Raw genomic sequence first — 25,470 nt, forward strand, 5'->3', positions numbered from 1 at the left:
CCACCTTCATTATCCTATCTACCTGTGACTCCACTTTCAAGGAGCTATGAACCTGCACTTCAAGGTCTCTTTGTTCAGCAACACTCCCTAGGACCTTACCATTAAGTGTATAAGTCCTGCTAAGATTTGCTTTCCCAAAATGCATCACCTCACACATTTATCTGAATTAAACTCCATCTGACACTTCTCAGCCCATTGGCCCATCTGGTCCAGATCCTGTTGTAATCTGAGGTAACCCTCTTCGCTGTCCATTACACCTCCAATTTTGGTGTCATCCGCAAACTTAATAACTGTACCTCTTACGCTCGCATCCAACTCATTTATGCAAATGACAAAAAGTAGAGGGCCCAACACCGATCCTTGTGGCACTCCACTGGTCACAGGCCAACAGTCTGAAAAACAACCCTCCACCACCACCCTCTGTCTTCTACCTTTGAGCCAGTTCTGTATCCAAATGGCTAGTTCTCCATGAGATCTAACCTTGCTAATCAGTCTCCCATGGGGAACTTTGTCGAACACCTTATTGAAGTCCAAGTAGATCACATCTACTGCTGTGCCCTCATCAATCTTCTTTGTTACTTCTTCAAAAAATGCAATCAAATTCGTGAGACATGATTTCCCACGCACAAAGCCATGTTGACTATCCCTAATCAGTCCTTGTCTTTCCTAATACGTGTACATCCTGTCCCTCAGGATTCCCTCCAACAACTTGCCCACCACTGACATCAGCCTCACTGGCCTATAGTTCCCTGGCTTGTCCTTACCGCCCTTCTTAAACAGTGGCACCACGCTAGCTAACCTCCTGTTTTCCGGCACCTCACCTGTGACTGTAGATGATACACATATCTCAGCAAGAGGCCCAGCAATCACTTGCCTAGCTTCCCACAGAGTTCTAGGGTACACCTGATCAGGCGCTGGGGATTTATCCACCTTTATGCTTTTCAAGACATCCAGCACCTCCTCTGTAATATGGACCATTTTCAAGGTGTCACCATCTATTTCCCTACATTCTGTATCTTCCATATCCTTTTCCACAGTAAATACTGGTGCAAAATACTCGTTTTGCACCTTCTCTAATGGATACATCTGCATTCTGAATCAGAAAATTTTCTTGTACACACTTAATAGATCCCTCTCCATCTAAACCCTTAACACTGGCTGTCCCAGTCTATGTTTGGAAAGTTAAAATTCCCTATTATAACCACCGTATTATTCTTACAGATAGCTGAGATCTCCTTACAAGTTTGTTTTGCAATTTCCCTCTGACTATTAGGCGGTCTATAATACAATCCCAATAAGGTGACCATCCCTTTCTTATTTATTAGTTCCACCAAATAACTTCCCTGGATGTGTTTCCAGGAATATCCTCCCTCAGTACAGCTGTAATGCTATCCCTTATCAAAAACGCCATTCCCCTTCCCCTCTTGCCTCCCTTTCTATCCTTCCTGTAGCATTTGTATCCTGGAACATTAAGCTGCCAGTCCTGTCCATCCCTGAGCCATATTTTTGTAATTGCTAAATTAATCTAGTTTCATTTGCCAGCACTTGGTCCATATCCCTCTAAACCCTTCCTATTCATATTCTGATCCAGATGCCTTTTAAATGTTGCAATTGCACTAGCCTCCACTTCTTCGTCAGGCAGCTCATTCCATACGTGTACCACCCTCTGCATGGAAAAAGTCGCCCCTTAGGTCCTTTTTAAATCTTTCCCCTCTCACCCTAAACCTATGCCCTCCAGTTCTGGATTTCCCACCTGAGACGCTCGATTTACCCTGTCCATGCCTTGCATGAGTTTATAAACTTCTATACAGTCACCCTTCAATGTCTGACGCTACAAGGAAAATAGCCCCAGCCTATTCAGCCTCTCTTTATAGATCAAACCTTCCAGCCCTGGCAATATCCTTGTAAATCTTTTCTGAATCCTTTCAAGTTTCGCAGCATCCTTCCTATAACAGGAGACCAGAATTGTGCAGAATTTTTCAAAAATGACCTAACCAACGTCCTGTACAGCTGCAACATGACCTCCCAATTCCTGTACTCAATACTCTGACCAATAAAAGAAAGCATATTGAAAGCCTTCTTCACTATCCTATCTACCTGTGACTCCACTTGCAAGGAACTTAAGTTCTTAGGAGCTTCTGTTACCTTCGGCTTTTACCGAAGACTTTCTTTGGGGAAAAAAATGTATCTGATGTTCAACTGCAATATAGCCGCCTCCTCCAAAAGAATCAGTGGAATTACTTAGACAGATTTCCCTCTGAAATGGTTAGCTATTAGATTACTTTCAAGTCGATCTTTTTGTATTATTAGTTGTGTTTATTGACAACAACAACACGCAGAAGTACCCCAGCTGCCAAGACCAAAAGTGGTGCTGTCTGTATGATCACACATCAGGCAACAATGTTGTGGAAGGTGGCTTGCACACAGGGGAACTGCAAATGAGTCATTGGTGTCTGCTTTATTAAAAAAAAATTGTATAAATTGAGGTACCAGGTCCCAATCCAAGCAGGACTACGAGGGGCCCGTATCTATTTCAGGAGACTTTCAGAGCTCAGTATCAAACCATCTGTGTAGAGAAAGCAGAGTTACTGTTTCGAGTCCAGTGACCCTTCAGAATTAGACCTGCTGAGTTTCTCCAGTAATTTCTACCTTTGATAACCATCTTGGTATTTGCAATTTCTAGGCCAATTGAACTTTAGATCTCCATTTTATTTAATTGCTTTTTTTTAACTGAAATACAGTAATGTTGACCTGTTTCTAATTCAATGAGACCTCACCTTTTAATGTATCATTATGAAAACCAGCAGTGAGTAAGTTTGACTCCTGATCTCACCTTAAAGTATACCTTCCATGCACTTCTGTCAAAGTTATTGATTTTAATTGTAGAGCTTGATTGAATAGGTATCAATGCAGATACTCCACCAATGAATGATTAATTGCGTTCATTTTTGCTTTGTTCTTATCTTCAATTCTATTTATATCCTTCAGGGTTCTCAGTTCTCCATTGATAATTATCTTGTTGTTTTAATACGATTAGACATTTGTGCTGTCACAGTTGGCTTCCTCAGCATGTTCATTTTTTTTTTAGTTCCGTCCTCATTCAAACACATTTTAATTTGATCAAACTGGTGGTAATACTGAACAAGTCAGATCCTAGAATGAAACCAGGTTTAATAGATCACTTGTTTAATTTTTGCTATTGACTAATCAGATTAGTAATCACCGAAATCTACTCACAAGAAACAACAGATGTTCTTTAACAATAGATGAAAAAAAAAGCTGCATGTATGATAGTTAAAAAGATCTTCATAAATAGCAAGGCTATCCTTTCATTCATTTATACCTCCATACAATACATCCATAGAATCCCATTCGGCCCAATGAAGAGCATCCAACACAGACCCATTCCCCTACCCTATCCATATAACCATGCATTTCCCATTTCTAATCCACCTAGTCCATATATCCCTGGACACTGAGTAATTTCGCATGGGCAATCCACCTAACTTGTACATCTTTGAAACCAGAGCATCCCGCAGAAACTGGAAAGATGTGCAAACTCCACACAGACAATCGCTCAAGGGTGGAATCGAACCCAGGTCACTGGCACTATGAGACAGCAGTGCTAACCACTGAGCTACCATGCCACCCAGTAAATAATAGCCTAAAATGTATGAGTGAAGACCAGGGTTAATATCGTCCTTTCCCCACCTAGCTGTGAAATTCCAGAAGTGAATTAATTAACAAAAGGACCAAACGTGTTTCTGTGGCTGATAGGATAATCTGATTTCTCCCTGTTGACAGAGTCAAGATCTAAGCAGCTATAGAATATTTTGGGGAAGTTATGAATATCAGAAACTATGGCATACTTTAGGATCAATTATGAGAGGGAAGGGGTGATCAGGTTTACAGAAGTAGAAGCATACCAAAATCCCAGTTTCTTCTGGTGACACAAGCCAGTAATGCAGATGTAAGTATTTTGACTAGCCTTTTTGGAAAAGGAATATTTACTGGTCCTGGTTCAGTTAAAGTTTGAATGGTTCAGCTTTCAGAAGCTAGTTCTAAATGTCTTTCCTGCTGAATCATTCTCCAGGTTCCAGGTAAATGCCGGAGAATGATTCCGGAGGAAAGATGTTTAGAACTAGCTTCTGAAAGCTGAACCATTCAAACCTTATCAGGACCAGGAAAAGTAAATATTCCTCTTCCAAAAAGGCTAGTCAAAATAGTGACATTGTGGCCATCGAAGGGTTTTGATGCCCATCAGGCTCGTGAATATTTTTCCTGGGTTGAAATCTTGACCTGGTGTGCCTTAATGTGGCTCCAGATCCATAACAATGTGGTTTAATTTTTAACAGTCCTCAAATGGCCTAGGAAACCTCAGTTGTCTAAGATGGCTAGAAGGTTTCAAGAAAGGAACAAAATCAGACAGATCACACTGCAATAGCTCAGTTACCAGAAACAATGGCAAACCCATGTTCATTCTGCCAACTTGTCCTTAGTAACAATTGGGGGCTAGCACCAAAATTGAGAGAGCTGTCCAAAAGACTTGGAACAACAGCTTGACAGTCACCACTCATGGAACCATGGCTGAAAGATGTCTAGACATGACCCTTAGGTATAGCTTGTCCCACCAGCGAATCGGTCTTCAGTCAGGAAGAGAGTTGCCCTGGTAATCCTCGACATTGGGTTCAGTCGGTGAAGTTTCATGTCATGAAGTCCAACACATGCAAGGAAGCCTTCTGATTATCAATTATCAACATACCCCCCCATGCTGATAAATCTACTTTTCCATGCTCAACACTTCGGAATAACACTGGGTGACAATAGTCCAGAAAGTATTTTGGTAGAAGACTTCAGCATCCATCACCAAATGTCGCAGTAGCATCACTATTGACAGCGATAGCAAAATTCTAAAACAACATAGCTCCGAGCATGCACCAGCAACAGTCAGGGAAGAAGAAAAATTACTTGACTGCATCCTCAACAATCCTTATGTTGCAGATTTACCAATCACAATATCAGGCTGAGTTACCACCAGAGCTGGAGACCCTACATCATTGTGGCACCACCACTGCACTTGAGATTTGAAACACATGTAAGCAACCTAAAATTGGTCAACCAAGGCTGTTGGATATCAGAATTATATTCTATCGCTTTAACTTCAGGTTCTGGAATTTCCTCACTCCACAATTGTCAAGCCAGGGATCAGTCTTTGTTTGATGAATGTGTAGAGGGCATGCCAGGAGCAGCATCAAGTATAACTAAAATGAGAGAGAAGCTATATGATACAACTACTTGCATGCTAGACAGCAGAAGCAGCATATAACAGAAGGCACTGAGCAAGCTCATCAACAAATCAAATAATTTTTGCAGTCTAGCCAGATGTGGATGGTGGACAATCCGAACTACCCAACAAGAGGCAGCGGGTACACTTGACAACTCAATTCTCAACAATAGGAAACACAGAAAGCACCTAATACAAAAGGCAAACTGGTGTATTCGCATAACATCTTCAGTCGGAAGTATAAAATATAAAATCCTTCTTGGCTCCTTCCTCAGGGACCCATCATGACAGATTTAAATCTTCTGAAAACTTGAGTTATTCCAGGGTGATATCAAGAAAAGGCAGTAGACACTATAAGGCGCTATGAGTCATGGCAACATTCAGACAAAAATGTGGAAGATTTTTGCTGTAGTATTAGTTGCTCCTCTAACAAAGGTGTTAGAGTACAACTAAGATATTGACATTTACCTAACCAATTGGATGGCAAGTCAAACCAGGCTTCATAGTGCCCCAATCTACTTTTAATCAATAAAATGATGCAAATGGTCATCAACAAGTAGCACTTGCTTACTGGTATCGTTTAGGTTTTGTCAGGGCCACTCAGCTTCTAACCTCAGTGTAGCCTATCTATGAAATATGATTCCTATCTGCACTCTTAAACTTTTTACTTCACTGACTCTTTCCAGTTTCTTTACCTTAGACTGCTGAGACAGCTTTGCAGTTCCACTCTGAGTAACAGATATGAACTTTCTGCAGTTGTGATGGCCTAAAACTTTTTCCGTTTGAAAATTTCTATGCAGTCTCTCCTGGCTTTGAACCTCCACAAACTAATGACACCACAGATAGAGTGAGCTAAAACTTGATTCTCCCTCCTGAACTGAGCTGAACCCAAAGCTAAAACTAATGACTTCCTGGCCAGTTGTAAACTCAGCAGCATGAACATTCATCCGTTAACATGACAGGGATCCTGCCAGGCACCTGCTTTCTTGCAATTGATGTGCTTAGACCACTGTTTCAAATTACCTGACCTGTTTGAAAATGTTACCTTGACATCAATGATCTGCTATTTTAAAATGCAAATCCCAAAATAATACACCAAATTGCCCAATGCCATACATATGGTGCCATAATATGTCTGTTACTGCACTGATGTTCCAGAGGCCAATTTCCCATTGTGGCAGCTTAGGAAATTAAATTTGACCAAGTGATTAAATCTGGAATCAAAAGCAGTAATAATGATTCAGTAAAGGGAATTTTTTTTGTTATTCACTAGGGAGACATGGGTGTCACTGGCTAGTCGTCATCTATTGCCTGTCCCTACTGCCCTTGAATTGAATGGTTTGCTGTGCCATTTCAGAGGGCAGTTAAAAGCCAGCCAGATAGGTCTGGAGTTACATATAGATCAGGTGAGGATGGCAGATTTCCTTCTCTGGAGGATATTAGTGAGCCAGATGTTTTTTTCTGACACTCTGCAATGGTTTCATTGTTATCAGTAGACTCTTAATTCCAAATTTTTAAAATTGAATTCAAATTCCGCCATCTGCCATTGTGGGATTTGAACCCAGGTCCCCAAAACATTAGCTGAGTGTCTGGATTAAGGGTTCAGCAATAATACTTCTAGGCATCGACTTCCCAAAATGCTGTGGATGCTGGAGATCTGAAGTAGAAACAGAAGTTCTGAAGAAGAGCCATTTTAAACTTGTGAAGTTCTCTCTCCACAGATGCTACCAGATGTGCTGAGTTTCTCCAGTGCTTTGTTTTTCTACTCATGATGTCTGAATTGTTGCAGAAATTCATTCAGTTGACTAATTCCATTTAGGGACAGAAATCTTCTGTCCTTTCTGTCATTGCTATGTGCTTGACTCTTAAAGGCCCTCTGATACAGTATTAAGCCATTAAATTGTATCAAATTGCTATGTTTAAAAAAAAACAAATTCTAGGAAATGGACAGACCATCAAGATTTAACGCTGGTTATCAGGAATTGTTGCCAGCTGGACTCTTCTGATCTCCCAGATTTAATTTTAAAAATCAATCTGTCCATTTGGTTGACAGTGCTTCACTGCTGACAGTCATGGGCCTGCACCTAACCAAGTTTTTAAAAATTAAATGTCTTTGACTTAAATCAGCCAATCATGAAGCTGCACACTCTCAGCAACTGACAGCACTTCCATTCTCCTCCACCTGGGCATAATAGAGAAATCCAGGAACTAAAACAAATATTGCTAGAAAACCTCAGCGAGTGTGGCAGCATCTGTGAAGAGAAATCAGAGTTCATGTTTCGAGAGCAGTGACCCTTCCTCAGAACTGATTTACAACATCTGCAGTATTTTCGGGTTTTATTGTGAAGAAACCAAATAGGAGAGTGTGCAGGAGACGTTAAGTCAGCAGTGGGTATTAGTGAAAAAGTGGGGAGCTGAGTTAGGAGGAGAGAGATTGAATGAGTTTGGTGTGTGCCTGCTGGGGCAGTGAAAATGCTTCACTGAGTGTTGTTGTGGTTCTGTTCGCCGAGCTGGGAATTTGTGTTGCAGACGTTTCGTCCCCTGTCTAGGTGACACCCTCAGTGCTTGGGAGCCTCCTGTGAAGCGCTTCTGTGATCTTTTCTCCGGCATTTGTAGTGGTTTGAATCTGCCGCTTCTGGTTGTCAGTTTCAGCTGTCCGCTGCAGTGGCCGGTATATTGGGTCCAGGTCGATGTGCTTATTGATTGAATCTGTGGATGAGTGCCATGCCTCTAGGATTTCCCTGGCTGTTCTTTGTTTGGCTTGTCCTATAATAGTAGTATTGTCCCAGTCGAATTCATGTTGCTTGTCATCTGCGTGTGTGGCTAATAAGGATAGCTGGTCATGTCGTTTCATGGCCACCAGACCATGTGAATCGTTCCTTGTGCGTACTCTAAACCAGTGAAAACATTCTGAGAAGGAAACTGAGAAGCAGCATTTTGATCAGCAAAAGCATTATCTCAACAAACCCTGTGAACTGGAATCATTGAACTATCTACCCAGTCTCTCCATCCATAGCATTCATGGTTTTTTTTAATCATGTATGTGTGTGTTGTGGTGTGTAAGTAATGGGGAATTTATGATGGTTTTAGAATTTTAACTGGTAGTTAGATGTTGACAGTTCATGATTGTTTATAATAAACAGTAACTTGTTAAATACAGAAACTGTTTTCAGTCAGCCTGGGTCTGAAAATCAGGTAAATTGGGGAACTTGACATGTTTTGAAAATCTTGATAACTTTTATGCCTCCAGAAATATCAGGGTCTTGTTTTCCAGTATGCTATCCCAGTGAGGCATGATGTTTTGTCTGAAACCTACATAAATACACAAAGGGAAATTAGCATCTCTACCCGTGTACTTCCAAAATTTGAAATGGCAATATTTGTAGTTCATTACTGATCATTGACAATACTATAATTGCAGGATTTTTTGTCACCAGATACATCCAGAGAAATGCAGTTTGTTGGAAACAGCAAAGATATGTCTAAAAATGAGGTGTTAACCGAGTGATGCTACAACACCAGACAATGTGCATGCTAAACAATGAAAACCGCATTCAATAGGTGACGCCATGGTCCCACAACCAATGAATCAGATCAAAACTGTGTAACCCTGCCATGTCATGAATAGTGGTGGACGATTAACCATTTTACTAGAGGAGTCTTCATGAAGATCTCCATCCTCAGTAATATTGGAATGCAGTACTTTTGTAGAAATGGCAAGGTTTAAGCATTTGCAGAAATCTGTAACCAGCAGTGCTATTGAATCTTGTCCTCCTCGTGAAGCTCCCAACATCACAGTTACCAATCTTCAGCCAATTCTGATCACTCCAAAAGATCTTAAGTATTGGGTACTGCAAAAGCTGTGAGCCCTGACAACTTTCCAGCAGTAGTACTGAAAATGTGTGCTTTAGAAAGAGTTGTAATTTAGCCAAGCTAATTCAATAGAGGAACGATACTAGCGTCTGCCTGACAATGTCAGGAATTGTCAGGATATATCTTTTCCAAAATAAACTGTTCAGTTTTAATCAGCTAATTACCTCCCCATCAATTTACTCTCAGTCATTAGCAAGGTAGTAGATTAAGGGTGTTGACAATGATTTTAAACTTTGCTTACTAATAGTCTTCTCACTGATGCTCAGTTTATGTTCCATCAGGACTGCTCAGCTCCATAACCCACTACATCCTTGATCCAAACATGGATTAAAGAACTGAATTACAGAGGTAAATGTGACTGCTTTTAATATAAAAGCAGCATTTAACTGTGTGCACTCAGAACGTCCAGTAAAATTGAAGTCAGTGGAAATCAGGAGGAAAATTATTTTTATTGCTTGAAGTCACCTTTAGAATGAGGAAGATTGTTGAAAGCTAACAGTGCCTTCCTGACCCATGGCTTCTACCATCCATAAGAACAAAGGCAACAGACGCTTGGGAGCAACACCACTGACCTGTGAGGTCCCATCCAAGTCTTAAATCATGCTGATTTAATAATATATTCACATGGGTCAATTTAATAAAATATTCACCAGGTCAAAATCTTGGAACTCTAACCTAAGCAATATAGTGAATGTACTTGTACCACATGAATGACAGCATCACAGAGTGGCTTATCACTGTCTTAGAATCATAGAACCCCTACAGTACATAACGAGGCCATTTGGCCCACCAAGTGTTCACTGACCCTCTGAAAAGTATCCCTTTCAGACCCAGCCTTCTACCCTATCCTTGTAACCCCACATTACCACTGCTAATCCACCAAGCCTGCATATCCCTAGTCATCAATTTAGCATGTCCAGTCCACCTAACCTGCACGTCTTTGGAATGTAGGAGGAAACCAGAGCACAGAGTGGAAACCCATGCAGACATGGGGAGAACATGCAAACTCCACACAGACAGTAACCCAAGGCTGGAATCAAACGCAGGTCTTGAGCGCTATTAGGCAGCAGTGCTAACCACTGACCTACCATGCCGCCGCCTCTTAAGGGCAGTTAATCTTACTTTGCCAGTGACACATGCATTCCATGAAAGAATTTATTAAAAACACCAACATTGTGTTGCCCTCATTTCAGTTGTTGTCTGCCACATTAAACTACTGTTGCTTTGTAGCACTTCCCCACGTAATGAACTAAAGTCATTATTTTAACAAAAAAATACAGCACAGAGCTGGTAATTTCCTAGCAATAGAAATCCTGTAAAGATTGCATTATTGATGCTTATTTTGACCATGGTTGAGTGCTTGACCTAGCAATAGATGTACCTTGTTCCTTGCGTTCATCTAGAGCAATTTGCACAGCCCAAATCAATTTTATACCTGAAATTTCTCTTTGTGTCTTGACAATCTTAGGAAATTACCATGTAATTTTTACCAAGAACATGGTACCTTGTTGGAATGGAGGTAACAATTTGTTGGATTGTGAAACCTTAAAGACCTATCACTGTTCTAAACATTCCGACCAATCTAGGCAATTACTTTACATTTAGCAACGAATCTACTTTTGTTTGACATGTTACAGTTTAAATCTGACCAGTCAAACCAGCAAATATTCTGGTCTTGCTATATTTGTTTTTGTCTATATGCTCAAGTCTGGTCTCCATTTGAGTGATCCTTTCTGTATTTTGGTATAGTTCATGTCAATTTGTTGAGAGTGCAAGGTGATCACATGGCTAGTGTGGCTCCTGTATGGTGAACCATGACTTCGTATTCCCTTGTTGCAAGCAGCCCCCAAATAATCAACAATTGCTTATTTCTATTTTGTTAAAGTTACAGGGCTTCATAAATGAAAGAAAATCTAACTCACAACATGGTAGTCTAGCAATCCCCTTGTAGAAGTTGATGTTAACACTCATGGGATTTTCTAGTGTTAAACTTGCTCTTAAATAATATTACAATCCATCAGAATCTTCAGTTCTTGAATTTTCCAAATACTCAGGATAGATAGCTTTTAGGTGGACTGTGAAAAGTGGGTGGAGGATGATAATGGAGTTGAAAAATGTCATGCTGGAAAAACACAGCAGGCCAGGTAGCATCCGAGGAGCAGGAAAATCAACATTTCGGGCATAAGCCCTTCTTCAAGAATGATAATGGTTCAGTTCCTCCTCAAAAAAGTTTTGCCCATTGCAAATGTGAACATCACCAGTTTTTTTAAAGATTGGTAAATTAATGAAGCCATTTGCATTATGGCAAAGTGTAGATTCTCAAAGATTATGTTCATATGTCACATTATTTTAATAGAAACATAGGAAAACAGTAATAGGTAGACATTTGGTTAGGAAAATCTTGAGAAATCTAAGTAATTAGTGATTCTGGAATACTGTTTCTCCTCACAGGATAAATATCAAGCCTTGTAAACTAACATTGCTATGATTCCATTTTTATTTAGTTTCCCCTTGACTTGCAAGTCATATCCAGCATTTAATATGCTGTTTTCGCATATTTCAAGGTGCCTGAGCCTTTGATAGAACCTCACTTCCTTGCTACTGTGTGGCAGCTTGGGGCTGGAAATTCCATATGCAAAATTATTTCTAATACTTGCCTTTTACCTTCTGGAAATGTGCATTCTGCAGGACTGGTTATTGTCAGTTCTTGAGTATAACAAGTGTTATATTTAACTAAATTTAAGAATAAGGCAAACAGATGATAAATTCAAGTATTGGACTTCATTAAAACATCGACTGGATTTGTACACCACTGCTATTACAAATAGTCTTTAGGAATGTTAACAACATTTGAGCCTGTCAAAAAGTTAAATGGTTAGTAACTTTTGTATCATTATAAAACTTTTCAGAACATGTTTATAATATAAAATGCGTGCGCAAATTGGACATTGCGTACCTCTCTCAGTGGGCATTACAGTTTCTATTCAGTCAACAAATTGCTCTTAATAACCTTGTGTCATGCAGTCCAAGTATTGGATATATACTGTATTTGATTGTGCCACAATGTGTTAATCAGACCATACAGAGCAGCTTTAATTGCATTTTTTTTTGTTGATAATGTAATCTGAAGGTGGCAATTTTATATATATGCAGGGGCTACATGTGGCAGAGGGTAGAAGATGTCTGTGATGTTCCGGTGACACAGCTACTCTTTATTCTCTTTACATGGGAGTGCTATTGTTCTGGTAGTTGACCTTTGTGTTTCTTGTTCTCCACAAATGTAACAATAGAATCCATCAGTGTTGGGGTGTTTTCTTTGCACCTTGATCTATTTCAAGACTCAAATGAGTTTTTTTAGGTTTAAAATATGCTTCAAGTGTCACTGGATCTTCCTGATTTCTGACCACTGCCTTCTCTGCCTTCTTATGGGACTGAATTTATTATACTGTACCCCCTGCCAACTTTTCAGGGAGAACCTAGAAAGAAAGACTGAAAACTTGGAAACAGATTTTAGAAGATTGGATGGCAGACCTCGACGCAGACAGGAATACCAACCTGTGCAGCACCAGACATGCCATGAGTGAGCCCAGGGAGTCCACTTCATTAAGGAAAAATAAATAAATAAAAGCTCAAGAAGCACTCCCAGAGGTTTGACCATGATGAGTCTAGGGAACAAAGCAGGTCTAGGGCTTTATCTGAAGAGTCTAGTCAACTAACTTTGATACAGTGGACTCAGAAAATTTCTAACCCTCTGGTCTAACCTCAACAAGTACTTTTCATCTTCCCGATATTAGTTGCATTAGGCACTGTCTTCACAAATTCTAGCATCTATTTCTTTTGTAGTTTGATCTAAAACCAATTTTCTGCTTTATTTGGACTCAAGGAATGTAACTACAGTCAAATGGAATAACTTCAGCACAAATCTTTGGTTTGTTGCACTTGTGGATCAGTGAATAATTTTCTTGCAAGAGCTGATGTGCATAATTTCAGCCTTCAATATCATTGACAGTAGATTCACAACACCTTGTTTATTAAGTAGACTCCTTACTTTGCTGTTGCCTAAATAGAATCTTATCAGGTTGTAGGGTGAAGAAGAGAATCTTCCACATGATTCCAATCCATTGAAAAACTAGAGATTGTGAGATTTGTCTTGAAAATCCCATTTGCCTTGAATGTCCAACCGTACAAAAAGCCAGTTCAAGATAAGGGAAGTTTCATAATTAAATCAGGCTTATCAGTTTTCCAGGAATTCTATTTCTTAACACTGTTCATCGGTTACCTAAGATTCAGCCTGTGAAAGTCAGTTGTGCTATTGCTGTTTGCTTGTTGAGTTCTTTTATGTATGAGAGCCTGGAGATTTAAAAAGTATCTGCTGTTACCTATTTGGTACATATGAGTTCTGTCACTTTCAGCAACTTGAGATATTTAAGTTAATGGGAGCATGGATTTAAACTTAATGTCCTTGGGACAATGTGGTTCTCACAACAAGTGTCCACGCTGCTAACTTAGAACACCCTGCTGCAGGTTGGAAAATTGTGGCTGATGATTTATAGCAATTGTCAGTCAATGGGAATTTTATTTAAAAGTGTAACTTCAGTGAAATTCTTGCTGGATTTCCACATACTGCTACAGTTAAAGCAGGTGCACAGCATACAGGGTGTGCTAACCAGATGGAGGATCTCTGGGTTAGAATGAAAGGAAGAATAAGGTGCTCCCTCGAGGCACTTCTACAGAATGGCAGTATTGCACATCTGTCATCTGCTAATGTATTTAAGTTCGAAAAATTCTTGATCATAAAGAGTATTAAAGGTAGAACTGTTGTGCTATCAGGTATTACTTTGGGATACTTGAGCCAGGGTACTTGGGTCTTGGCTTGATGCCTGCAGTGAATTATGTTTGGAATCATTATCTGCTGTAGTGCAATATCAGAGACTCAATGGCATCATTCCCCAGTATTGACCTGAACTTTATGACAGCGCTGTTTGAGTTACCATCCTGAAGTTAAATTTTCTTGAGAAATATTTGCAGCATTCTTGCATTTCACAGAAAAATACAGTGTCTCTTGCTAGATAATTGCACCATTTGGACCATTTCCCAATGCAGATGACTACAGATGTGCTGGACTTCCAAGTGGATTGCTATGTGTTTTTTCAGAACCTTGGGCACCAATATCATCACCACAATGTAGCCTGCTTAACCCTCCTGTTTAGCCAAAGTCCGCAGGAACATGTAAAGTTTAATAAAACTCTTGTTTCAGAAGTAGAAGTATTCAAAAGTGGATCTTCTGGTAATAAACGCTGGCTCCACAGGGTGAGTTTAAACCTGCAGTTCTTTGACCATTTTTCCTTAAGAGGAGATAGCTTTTGGGTCTTTCACTCATCTGTACCCATCTTAACCTAGTTAAAAATCACGCAACACCAGGTTATAGTCCAACAGGTTTAATTGGAAGCACACTAGCTTTCGGAGCGAAGCTCCGGAGTGATTGTCGCTCCGAAAGCTAGTGTGCTTCCAATTAAACCTGTTGGCCTATAACCTGGTGTTATGTGATTTTTACACCCCAGTCCAACACCGACATCTCCAAATCATCTTAACCTAGTAATTTTAGACCGTCAAGGAAGAAAACTATAAAAGTTTCCTGCTGGCCATTTAAGGTGTAGCATTCCTTGAAGCCAAGGGCACCTTTTCCATTTCAATTTCCAACTGCAAAGGTCCATTTTCTAATTTGGAAGTGGAAGGATGGATCTTGTAACTTTTTTCCTGCATCCTTCAGCAGTTGTTTGTTTATTAAAATGGGCTGACAGAGCACAACACTTTATGTGCTGGAAATTATAATAGCCTTCAGAAACATGTGATGCCAGCTGAAAGGATTCACCCTGCTTACAATAACCCTCTTATTCTGGAATAGTTAACGTTGCTGAATCAAAGCTGTTTCTATACCAGTTTGTGCAGCTGCTGTGGGAGCTTCTATTCATCTTTTGGCTATTCATCTTTTGGCTATTCATTGCAAAACTATTCACTGAAGTCACCTTTTATGAAAAGAATGTTAGAAATAGGCAAGCCCACAGATTTATGTTGTGGTTTGGATCTTTCTTTGTTGCAAAGGTTGCAGAATCCGTCTTTGGAATCATGAAATGCTGTAGGCTTGTGGAATGTATTTACAGCTTTAATGAGGTGAAGGTCTTCATTGTCTCCATTGCCCCAGAATCATTGTAACATTAGTTTCCAAGATCTATTTTCAAGGATTTTACTAATTCTTTGAATCTGCTAAAATGGACTTTGGATATTGGCAGGATTTTCCAAATTAAAAAGTAACAGCTTGACTAAATGTATTCTGAAATTTGTTGTTGCCCCTGCAGTGAATGAGAGCCAGAGCACACCTTAGCAGAGCTCATAGGAAACGCTTTACTGTAGTATTTGCAAAGCTATTAAAGGGGATGTGTACTCAAGGGGTTGGCCAGGATGCACGTGTAAGTCTCTCAGTGAAAAATGGCATCATTAGATTAGATTTCATTGGTTTTTGGAGGATAATGAATGAATAAGAAAATAAGATGATCTGTCTCTGGTTGATCTTATTTTCTTTTCATTTGATTAACCTATCCACCTGATCCCAATTTCTTGCCCTCTTCCTCCTTTGTCCCCTAGTCTGGGAGTATGGGCTTGTTGTGCTTTTTCTTTAAACATTAAATATAACTAGCTGTCAGCTGTATTGGCACCACTTCCTTGGTTTAAAAACAATTAAGGAATGTTGCTGGGCAGTATTTATACTGTAAAGGGTGGAAAAAACTATCATTTGACCATTAAATTAAATTGTGAAGGGGCATTGCCGCACTGCTTTATTTTCCCCTCCGTTCAACTGGGCTTGTTCAATGGTATGTGAAGGATAACTTCATTTGAAGAATGGAGAAGACCCTACCAGAGGTAGGTCACCTAAATTTGCTGATAACAGACATGATTAGTAATTCGGGTGATTTGGAGAAACATAGAGAGATAGATCAATGTGCTTTGAAACAAACAATCTACCCTTCAGCTTGTGTGTAGATGACATAAAAATTTAAAATAGAATAGAATACATATTTCAATTTGAAAAACCATAACTTGGGCAAATCACAGCAAAAAAACCACAGATTTTATCAAGAATGCTGCAGAAATTCATCAGTTTTGGCAGCATCTGTAGAGGGAGAAACAGATATGTTTCAAGTCCAGTATTGCTCCTCTTCAGAAGTCATACTAGACGTGAAGTATTAACTTTGTTTCTGTCTCCAGAGATCCTACCAGACCAGAGTTTCTTCAGCAGTTTGTGTTTATTTCAGATCTCCAGTATCCACAGTATTTTGCTTTCATTGAAGATTGTTACTTTTATTTTAATTAACCTATTTTTCTAATCAACCTGTTCAAAGATGTTATTACACCACCTCTGAAGCAGGTGGGACTTAAATCCAGCCTCCCTGGTCTTGAGCAGGGACAATACCACTACAATACAAGAGGGTTCAAATATCTATATGGACATCAGTAAGGCGTTTGACAAGGTTCCCCATGGGAGACTGATTAACAAGGTTAGATCTCATGGAATAAAGGGAGAACTAGCAATTTAGATACAGAACTGGCTCAAAGGTAGAAGACAGAGGATGGTGGTGGAGGGTTATTTTTCAGACTGGAGGCCTCTGACCAATGGAATGCCACAAGGGTCGGTGCTGGGTCCTCCACTTTTTGTCATTTACATAAATGATTTGGAAGCGATCATAAGAGATACAGTTAGTAAGTTTGCAGATGACACCAAAATTGGAGGTGTAGTGGACAGTGAAGAGAGTTATTTCAGATTATAACAGGATCTGGACCAGATGGGCCAATGGGCTAAGAGGTGGCAGATGAAGTTTAATTCAAATAAATGCGAGGTGCTGCATTTTGGGAAAGTAGATCTTAGCAGGGCTTATACACTTAATGGTAAGGTCCTAGGGAGTATTGCTGAACAAAGAGACCTTGGAATGCAGGTTCATAGCTCCTTGAAAGTGGAGTCGCAAGTAGATAGGATAGTGAAGAAGGCGCTTGGTATGCTTTCCTTTATTGGTCAAAGTATTGAGTACAGGAGTTGGGAGATCGTGTTGAGGCTGTACAGGACATTGGTTAGTCCACTGTTGGAATATTGCATGCAGTTCTGGTCTCCTTCCTTTCGGAAAGATGTTGTGAAACTTGAAAGGGTTCAGAAAAGATTTACAAGCATGTTGCCAGGGTTGGAGGATTTGAGCTATAGGGAGAGGTTGAACAGACTGGAGCTGCTTTCCCTCGAGTGTCAGAGGCTGAGGGGTGACCTTATAGAGGTTTACAAAATTATGAGGGGCATGGATAGGGTAAATAGACAAAGTCTTTTCCCTGGGATTGGGGGAGTCCAGAACTAGAGGGCATAGGTTTAGGGTGAGAGGGGAAAGATATAAAAGAGACCTAAGGGGCAACTTTTTCACACAGCGGGTGGTATGTGTATGGAATGAGCTGCGAGAGGATGTGGTGGAGGCTGATACAATTGCAACATTTGGATGGGTATATGAATAGGAAGGGTTTGGAGGGATATGGGCCGGGTGCTGGCAGGTGGGACTAGATTGGGTTGGGATATCTGGTCGGCATGGACGAGTTGGACCAAAGGGTCTGCATGACTATCTCTCCATGGTTTTGAGCAGGGTCCACTTGTGTGTAATGCAAATGCCCTAACCATTACACCACAGAAACAGGGCACATTCAAGGTTTGGATTTGTTCCCTCCCTTTCAATGTGTTAAAATATTTGCACCAGCCAGTTCAAATATTAAGGCAAAGCCCATTTGCTATCAGTTCAATTTGTGTCATTTGACATTAGAAACTAATTTTCCTTTTTTCATGTTAACCAAACCATTTTGGACCTGTCAAGCACTGCCCCCCACCGCCTTTTTTGATTTAACAACACACAGTAGATTGATTTCAGGTTTTGCACCCAATTAGTAATTTAATTTTAAGTGTTTTGTCTTCCTTTATTTTAAAATTTATTGGTGCGGGTAAAAGTTGTTTTACTGTTAAGTTTTGACACTTCACTTGTTGACAGCTTTGCACAAGCTCATGCATTCTAATTTGACCAGATTTTTATTTATTCCTCAAGCCAGAGTAGGAATTGTGAATGTGTAGTCACATGAACATGCTCAACATCTCTATGTGGCTGACATGTTAGAGTTGACTGGAAGTTCACTTATTTGTGCTAAAAGTAGTTTTCTTGGACATTTTTCCAGCTTTGTATTATGCAAATGTGAATAACAGATGGCTTGCAAAGACCCAACTGTTAAGAACTAAGAACAAAGCTAAATTGTCACTAGGACTGAGTTTGAACTATGCCCTTAAATTTAATGCATAATGTTCTGCCATATAGTTCAGTGCTTATTGTTAAATATTTCAGTCTTTTGTTTTCTTACAATTACTTAACAAAATTAGTAAAAATAGCACACACTATAGAGAAAAGTTTGATTAAAATAATGAGGTGGGCTGCAGATATGCATCCATTATGTGAATGATGCGGCAATGTCAGATACTTTCTGATGTAGTATAATTGAGTTCCTGTTGCACAATGCATTGCAGACAAATGACATCAGTTTCAATGCAGAGCTATCAAAATACAATTTTTCCCCCATTTACAGGGGCGGCTCTCAGGAAAAGGATGAAACAGCATCTCCAGAATTGTTATCATCAATGCAGAGTAAAATAACTCAGGTAGGAAGTCATAATACTAGCTTTTTCATTATTATTTATTTTTGGAATATGGGTGTCATTACCAAGGTTGTCACTTTAGGGACTTGGGAGCAGGAGTAGGCCATTGAACCCATCAACCCTACTCCATTGTTCAGTTTGATCATAGTTGATCATCTACCTCAACGTCACTTTCCCATGCTATCCCCTTGCACCTTAGTGTTGTTAGCTCCATATATCTATTGAATTCTGTCTTCAACATGTTCAGTGAATAAGCTTCTACAGCTTTCAGAGGATTCCAAAGGTTCACCATCTCGGTCAAGAAATTCCTGCTTCATCTTAGTTTTAAATGGCCTACCCCTTATTCTGATGATATGTCCCCGCTGTACACTTACCAGTCATCTACCCTGTCACATCCTGTCAGAATTCGGGTTTCAATAATATTATCTAACATTCTTCAAAACTGTGAAGAATAATGGGGGTCCTTTCATTTGTGAGTATAAAACATCAAAGATTTAAATCAAGAAAGAATGCAGAAAGTTCAGCAGTCTTGTGGGCATCAGTTTTTACTCTAGATTTAATTATTTTAAAACAAAAGGAAATATGTAAGATTGAATTTCTCAAGATTATATTTGATAACCATACTGGTGCAGTGCATAGGGATGTGTTCTTTTTCCTATACTGCAACAACAACACTCTTTTGAAGTATTAAACTCACTATAAAGAGACTTAGGTGACCTGAGGTGGTGGGTGATGCCATATAAATGCGCTGCTTTGAACAGATATCTCATTCTTATTTTCATTTCGCATAGGATCTAATGGCCAAAGTGAGAGAAATGCTGGCTTCTTCAAAAGATGTGCAAAGTAATGTGTCATGAACAAAAACATTTGGGCCCCATAAGAACACATGGATCCGAAGTGGCTTCACAAGAAGTTTGACCTGCCTTGTTGCAAGAACTTATTTATTTTGACAATTTGGGCAGCATTCAACTTTGGCAAAAGCTGTTTTGTATAGCTCATTTTGATAAGTATGGTTTGAATTGAGACCTTATTCTGTTATTACTGTTTTGCAATTTCCCTCTCCCGTTCTTGAATGCAGCAAACTCTCCAAGTGCTCTGGGACGTCTGAATTTCCAGCAACATCTCTGAATATTTGGGGGTGTACTTTGTATTGAGCACCAGAAACTCACTGTCTGCAATCATTTGTGATTACCAGACAGAAGCTTAGCTTATCCTTCTGTGAAGGAGTTTTACTACTTGATTTCTACAAAGATGAGGTCACATCTCATTTTGTAAATTTGAAGAGTTCTACCAATGTAAATCTTTGTTAGCAACTTTTTGGGGTTTCAGCCTTGAGAGAGAATGCACACACTGGTCTTGAAGATCAGTAGTAGCACGGCAGAGCATAATATCAACATTACCTATGATACAGTCTGTATCAGCCATTTTCTGAAAACAGTGCATTTATTTAAACAACTGCGTATAAATTTACTTTAATTCATACCTTAAAGATTTTGTGAGAGGGCTCCAGTACAATTTTCAACCACAGAGATTTAAAATTATTGAATTATTAATGGTAATTTATTTCTTAGAAATAATGATTAAATGTTTATTTGTAGAAAGCACTCACTTTAATCTACTTGAGAAAAGTATTTTTCAAGTTACTGCTCAGTTAGTGCTTGATGTTTTAAAAAATTGGCTATTTTGGCATTGTCACAGCCTGTTAATTCACTGTCCCACCATGTTGATGCTATTGCAATTCACAGTTGCAGTGATGTGACCTGACACAAGTTTAGAGGAAAATTTGATCTCATACAGGGTAAACGTGATTTATATGATTGCATTTTTGGTAAAGAAAGTATAAAATAATGTCCTGCTCACTGTGGCACAGTAGTGACATGCCGCACTGCTTATTTGGCTTACGTTTTTCTGCTAATGGATGCTCTGTACTTTGCATCATTAGCCTTTGCTCTGTATTCATTAGAGCTGGATCAGTATTACATCCATGCCACTTGGCTCATTTACTTTCTTGTAAACCTGTTAACTGCCTGTACCATGACAGCAACACAACACCGTATTTTCTTTTAAAGTGTGTGGTTTACTTTTGGCTCGTTTTATTATATACCATATCATTGCAAAGATACAGCAATATCGATCTCTGAGAATTTAAGCTAGAGTTAACACTTCTTTGTTACCACCTATAGTTTCTTTCACCCAAGCATCTGTTTCTTGATCCATTTATGAAGACTGTCCTTTCTGATCTGGTTCAATATCCTTTGATTTGTTTCTTCCAATACCCATGCCCTTTGTTTAAACTCTTCAGATTTCAAACGTTTCTCCACTATCACTATTGGGTGTCTAGGTGATTGCAAATGTTGATTGTATGATGTTTTTGCCAAGCCTTCTGAGGAAGGTTAAAGAATGAGCTCCCATTTTCACATACAAGAGGTAATCAGGGAAAATTCAGATCCAAAGGAAAGAGAGACTAAGATTATGTCACATCTTTCTGCTTGCAGGAAATTGAAAAACTAAAACCACCTTACATTCCAAAGTAAACTCGTTGCATCACTAAGTAAACATCTGAAAGTGCACTAAGAGTATATGGTTTATGTGTTGGCAGTGGATTGGCAGAACTCCAGTCATCTGGGTATTTAATATAGTAGATTCTTCTTTCATAGTTAATCCATTAGTTTTGAATTTATTTGAAAAAAACGATAGACTGAACTGTAATTGAATCTCACTGTTACTAGCCTCATACTGTTGAAAATCTTATACAGGAAATTGCTGGGCCAGCTTTCTGAAATTAAACACACGTATAATGTAAGTAATTTTTAAATGAGTTAATATAAGCATATTTGGCTCCTTAATTTTGTGATTCCTAGATTACAACTAACTGAATAAAGAGGGATTAAAACCAGTAGGATAATGTAACACTTATTGACGTTGGAACCTAAGGTGAGAATTACAGATGGGATTTGTTTAACCTCTCAAAGAATGCCTATGGTTCTAAAGACATGGTTCTTCAATCATCTGGGATGGTGGTAGAAAAGGTAAAATACATACTTTTGTCACCTGGCTTATAAAGATTAGTACGTCAGAATGAGTTACCACCGGTCAGTGTTTGTGGAAAAAAAAACTTGGGGGGAGCAACAGTGTTGATTCAAGCTATATTATAATAGCAGTATATCATAAGTTTTCATCCGATAACTTGTACCTAATCCATTCCCACAGCCCTAGTCGTGTCTCGATACCACTGAAACATTTGAGTTTGATTAAAAGTTTGACTATAATTGCCTTATATTTTATAAAGTAAAGAATTTAGTTTTTGAATTCCATACTGAAACTACTATATTTATTTACAGGGTTTTCATTTTTAAGAGTCAAGTTTATGCATAATTACTCATTTATTTCTCTGTATAAGCCAGAGCAGTACTATTGTCTCTACTTATTCAGAAGTACCACAGGTTCACAATGCAGTTGTACTTAGTCATTAGACTCTTGGGACATGCAAAGTATTTATCAAAGATTCATTCTATGTTACCCCTCCAATATAATTCCCTCAGTATTTTTTAAATTTATATTGTGTTCTTTCATTTATGTACTGCAAGGAGAAAATTCCAATGGGATTTCCTGTTAATACTAAAACACATTAATAGGGAGGTTTGTTCGGCAGCAGATGAAATTCATGACAAAGTGCTTTTAATTCTGAGAGAGTACCCTAATGAGACTAAAATTCTGATCTCATGCTTCAACAGAACTAAATCCAGGATCACATTAAAAGCTAGCTTTTTTTCTAACGTTTTATGATTTCAAAAATGCTAATGCATCAATAAATTTCACAATTTGATTTTATTTTTACTGTCAGTCTCTTGGATGAGTCTCTCAGGAAAACTGCAAAATGAATTAACCACCTCATTATAAACTGTTCAGAAGAAACCACCCCATTCATATCATTGAGGATGCAACCCCTCAAAGTAAGGGTGCTACGCATGTGGGACTCATTCATCTGTAATTGCAAGTTTATTGTGGAATAGCATACACATTCAGTCATGTTTGGTGAGCCCTCAAACTGCTTAGCATCATTATTTTGGGAAGTGTTGTGACTCCCATGAACATCGAAATAAACAGGAGCCTTTTTACAGAACAAGGGAAAAAATTTTGGGCAAACCTCCACGTCATGCGCATCGCACTGAAGTGTATCTATAAAAGAAAGAAAAGAATTTGTGTTTGATAGCATCCTAATCTCATTTTAAATAGCCGAAGCATTTCATGTAATGAAGTGGGGGTCAGTTTTATATGCAAATGCAGCAACCAGTTGCACACAGCAATAAGATGAATAGCCAATCAATCTGTTTAAGTGGCTTGCAACTTGTAAAATGTAATACATCCATATTCATAATGTTTGATATTTGCCCTTGCCTTTTCTGTTATATAGTTAGGTTTCCTATAGTTCTGTTCTCCTTCTTTCACTTTCCACCCCACCCTTCCCTCATTTGTGGTTGCAATATGAGGTTTGGAGCCCTATCAAAGATGGGTATACTTACAAATTGTAAATAAATTACTTTTATTGACTTGCCTGAAGTGTAATTGTTCATTCAATTTTAAAACCATCACAAAATATGTTTAAGCATATTTCAGTGTATTTATGAATTTGAACAGTGTTTGAGTTTATTTTCCTAAACTTGCTTTGATGTGTCTGGAGGATTAAGCTTTTGATCACCTGGGATGATTATGCCTGCAGTTGATTATTTGACTTTTGGTTTCTCCACCTGTAACTATGACTGCATTATTGGGGTTCACGTCCAGCCATTCCTGGTACAGATGGCTGTCCCATCTGTGTGAGCTGAGACAACAAATCTAAGTAGGCACAATGCTGTCAGCCCTCAACATAGGCATCTGCAAACATGCACAGTGCTACGCGACACTCTGGATAGCCATCAGGAGCAGGAATCTGCCCGAAAGCTTCACTGTCACTGCTGAGTCAGCTGAAGCCATATTCAGAGTCTCACATGCTGCCCTTTGCTAAGATCAGATAAATGGAACTTGCATTTTAGGTAGTTGTCCCCTCAAGTCAAGTTCAGTGTGGCTGCCTAAACAGCAAATTTTAGTTGTCAAAAATATACTAAACTAGTAGAATATCTAACCAATCTGTTATTGCAGTTGCTGGGGGCTGCTTTATTCAGTCAAGGTTCCAAAAGGTGAGTATACAAGACAAGAACTGACAAACATTTAAAATAAAACTTAAGTAATATCAATGATTTAATCTTGTTCAGGTGTATAATACTGTCCATGCATATTTTATGAGTTTTTACACTGTTGCAGATGGAGTTTAATTTAGGTAAATGTGAGGTGCTGCATTTTGGGAAAGCAAATCTTAGCAGGACTTATACACTTAATGGTAAGGTCCTAGGGAGTGTTGCTGAACAAAGAGACCTTGGAATGCACGTTCATAGCTCCTTGAAAGTGGAGTCACAGGTAGATAGAATAATGAAGAAGGCGTTGGTATGCTTTCCTTCTATGGTCGGAATATTGAGTACAGGAGTTGGGAGGTTATGTTGCAGCTTTACAGGACATTAGTTAGGCCACTTTTGGAATATTGCGTGCAATTCTGGTCTCCTTCCTATTGGAAGAATGTTCAGAAACCTGAAAGGGTTCAGAAAAGATTTACAAGGATATTGCCAGGTTTGGAGGATTTGAGCTATAAGGAGAGGTTGAATAAGCTTGGGACTGTTTATCCTGGAGCGTCAGAGGCTGAGGGTGACCTTATAGAAGTTTATAAAATCATGAGTGGCATGGATAGGATAAATAGACAAAGTCTTTTCCCTGAGGTGTGTGAGTCCAGAACTAGAGGGCGTAGGTTTAGGGTGAGAGCGGAAAGATATAAAAGAGATCTAAGGGTCAACTTTTTCACGCAGAGGGTGCTACGTTTATGGAATGAGCTGCCAGAGGAAGTGGTGGAGGCTGGTACAATTGCAACATTTAAAAGGCATCTGGATGGGCATATGAATAGGAAGGGCTTGGTGGGATATGGGCTGGATGCTGGCAATTGGGACTAGATTAGGTTGGGATATCTGGTTGGCATATACGAGTTGGACCGAAGCATCTGTTTCCGTGCTGTGCATCTCTGTGACTCTAATTAACTGCATTTCTTTCATGGCAGAGAAACCCTTAATCTGCTTTGTAGTTTGAGTGTGGACTGCTGCATAAGGGTTTCATAACAAACATTCCTTTAGATTTGTTTCCTTTTTTTGATGACCCTGGGTGCATTTCTACATTCAAGTTCAATATTATTAAAAGTTGGCTCTGATCACCCACTATGATACCTGAAAATTTCTCAGCTGTCCCTGAGGAAAAGACCTTACACATCCACCCGCCACCTTGTTCAAAATGACAAGAGAAGTTGTCCTTAGCACAGCGGATGTTGAGTATTTCTGACTTGAATCCTTTGCTGCTAGTCATCAATAGGCGCAGGATTAGACCACTCAGCCCATCAAGCCTGCCCCACCATTCAAAATGATGAGGAAAATTTATCCCAAATCAGGAACAGTCTCTCCATATCCCCCTGTCTCTAAGCTGCGAATCAGAGTTGTTAAGAGTTTCATCAATGTGTTAGTGA

General features: G+C 39.2%; 1 protein-coding gene across 3 annotated transcripts in view; it reads left to right on the forward strand.

The window, feature by feature from the left end:
* sfswap (splicing factor SWAP) overlaps positions 1-23,430 on the forward strand; it is a 123,494-nt gene extending 100,064 nt beyond the window's left edge. For all 3 annotated transcript variants that reach the window (XM_060843368.1, XM_060843370.1, XM_060843369.1), the window contains 2 exons: positions 18,806-18,878; positions 19,667-23,430. In XM_060843368.1, coding sequence (XP_060699351.1) covers positions 18,806-18,878; positions 19,667-19,732 — 139 coding nt within the window. In that variant the 3' untranslated portion in view covers positions 19,733-23,430. The remainder of the gene's footprint in view (positions 1-18,805; positions 18,879-19,666) is intronic.
* Positions 23,431-25,470: the final 2,040 nt, after the last annotated feature.

The sequence above is a fragment of the Hemiscyllium ocellatum genome, chromosome 24 (genome assembly GCF_020745735.1).
Source record: "Hemiscyllium ocellatum isolate sHemOce1 chromosome 24, sHemOce1.pat.X.cur, whole genome shotgun sequence".
Classification (NCBI taxonomy): domain Eukaryota; kingdom Metazoa; phylum Chordata; class Chondrichthyes; order Orectolobiformes; family Hemiscylliidae; genus Hemiscyllium; species Hemiscyllium ocellatum.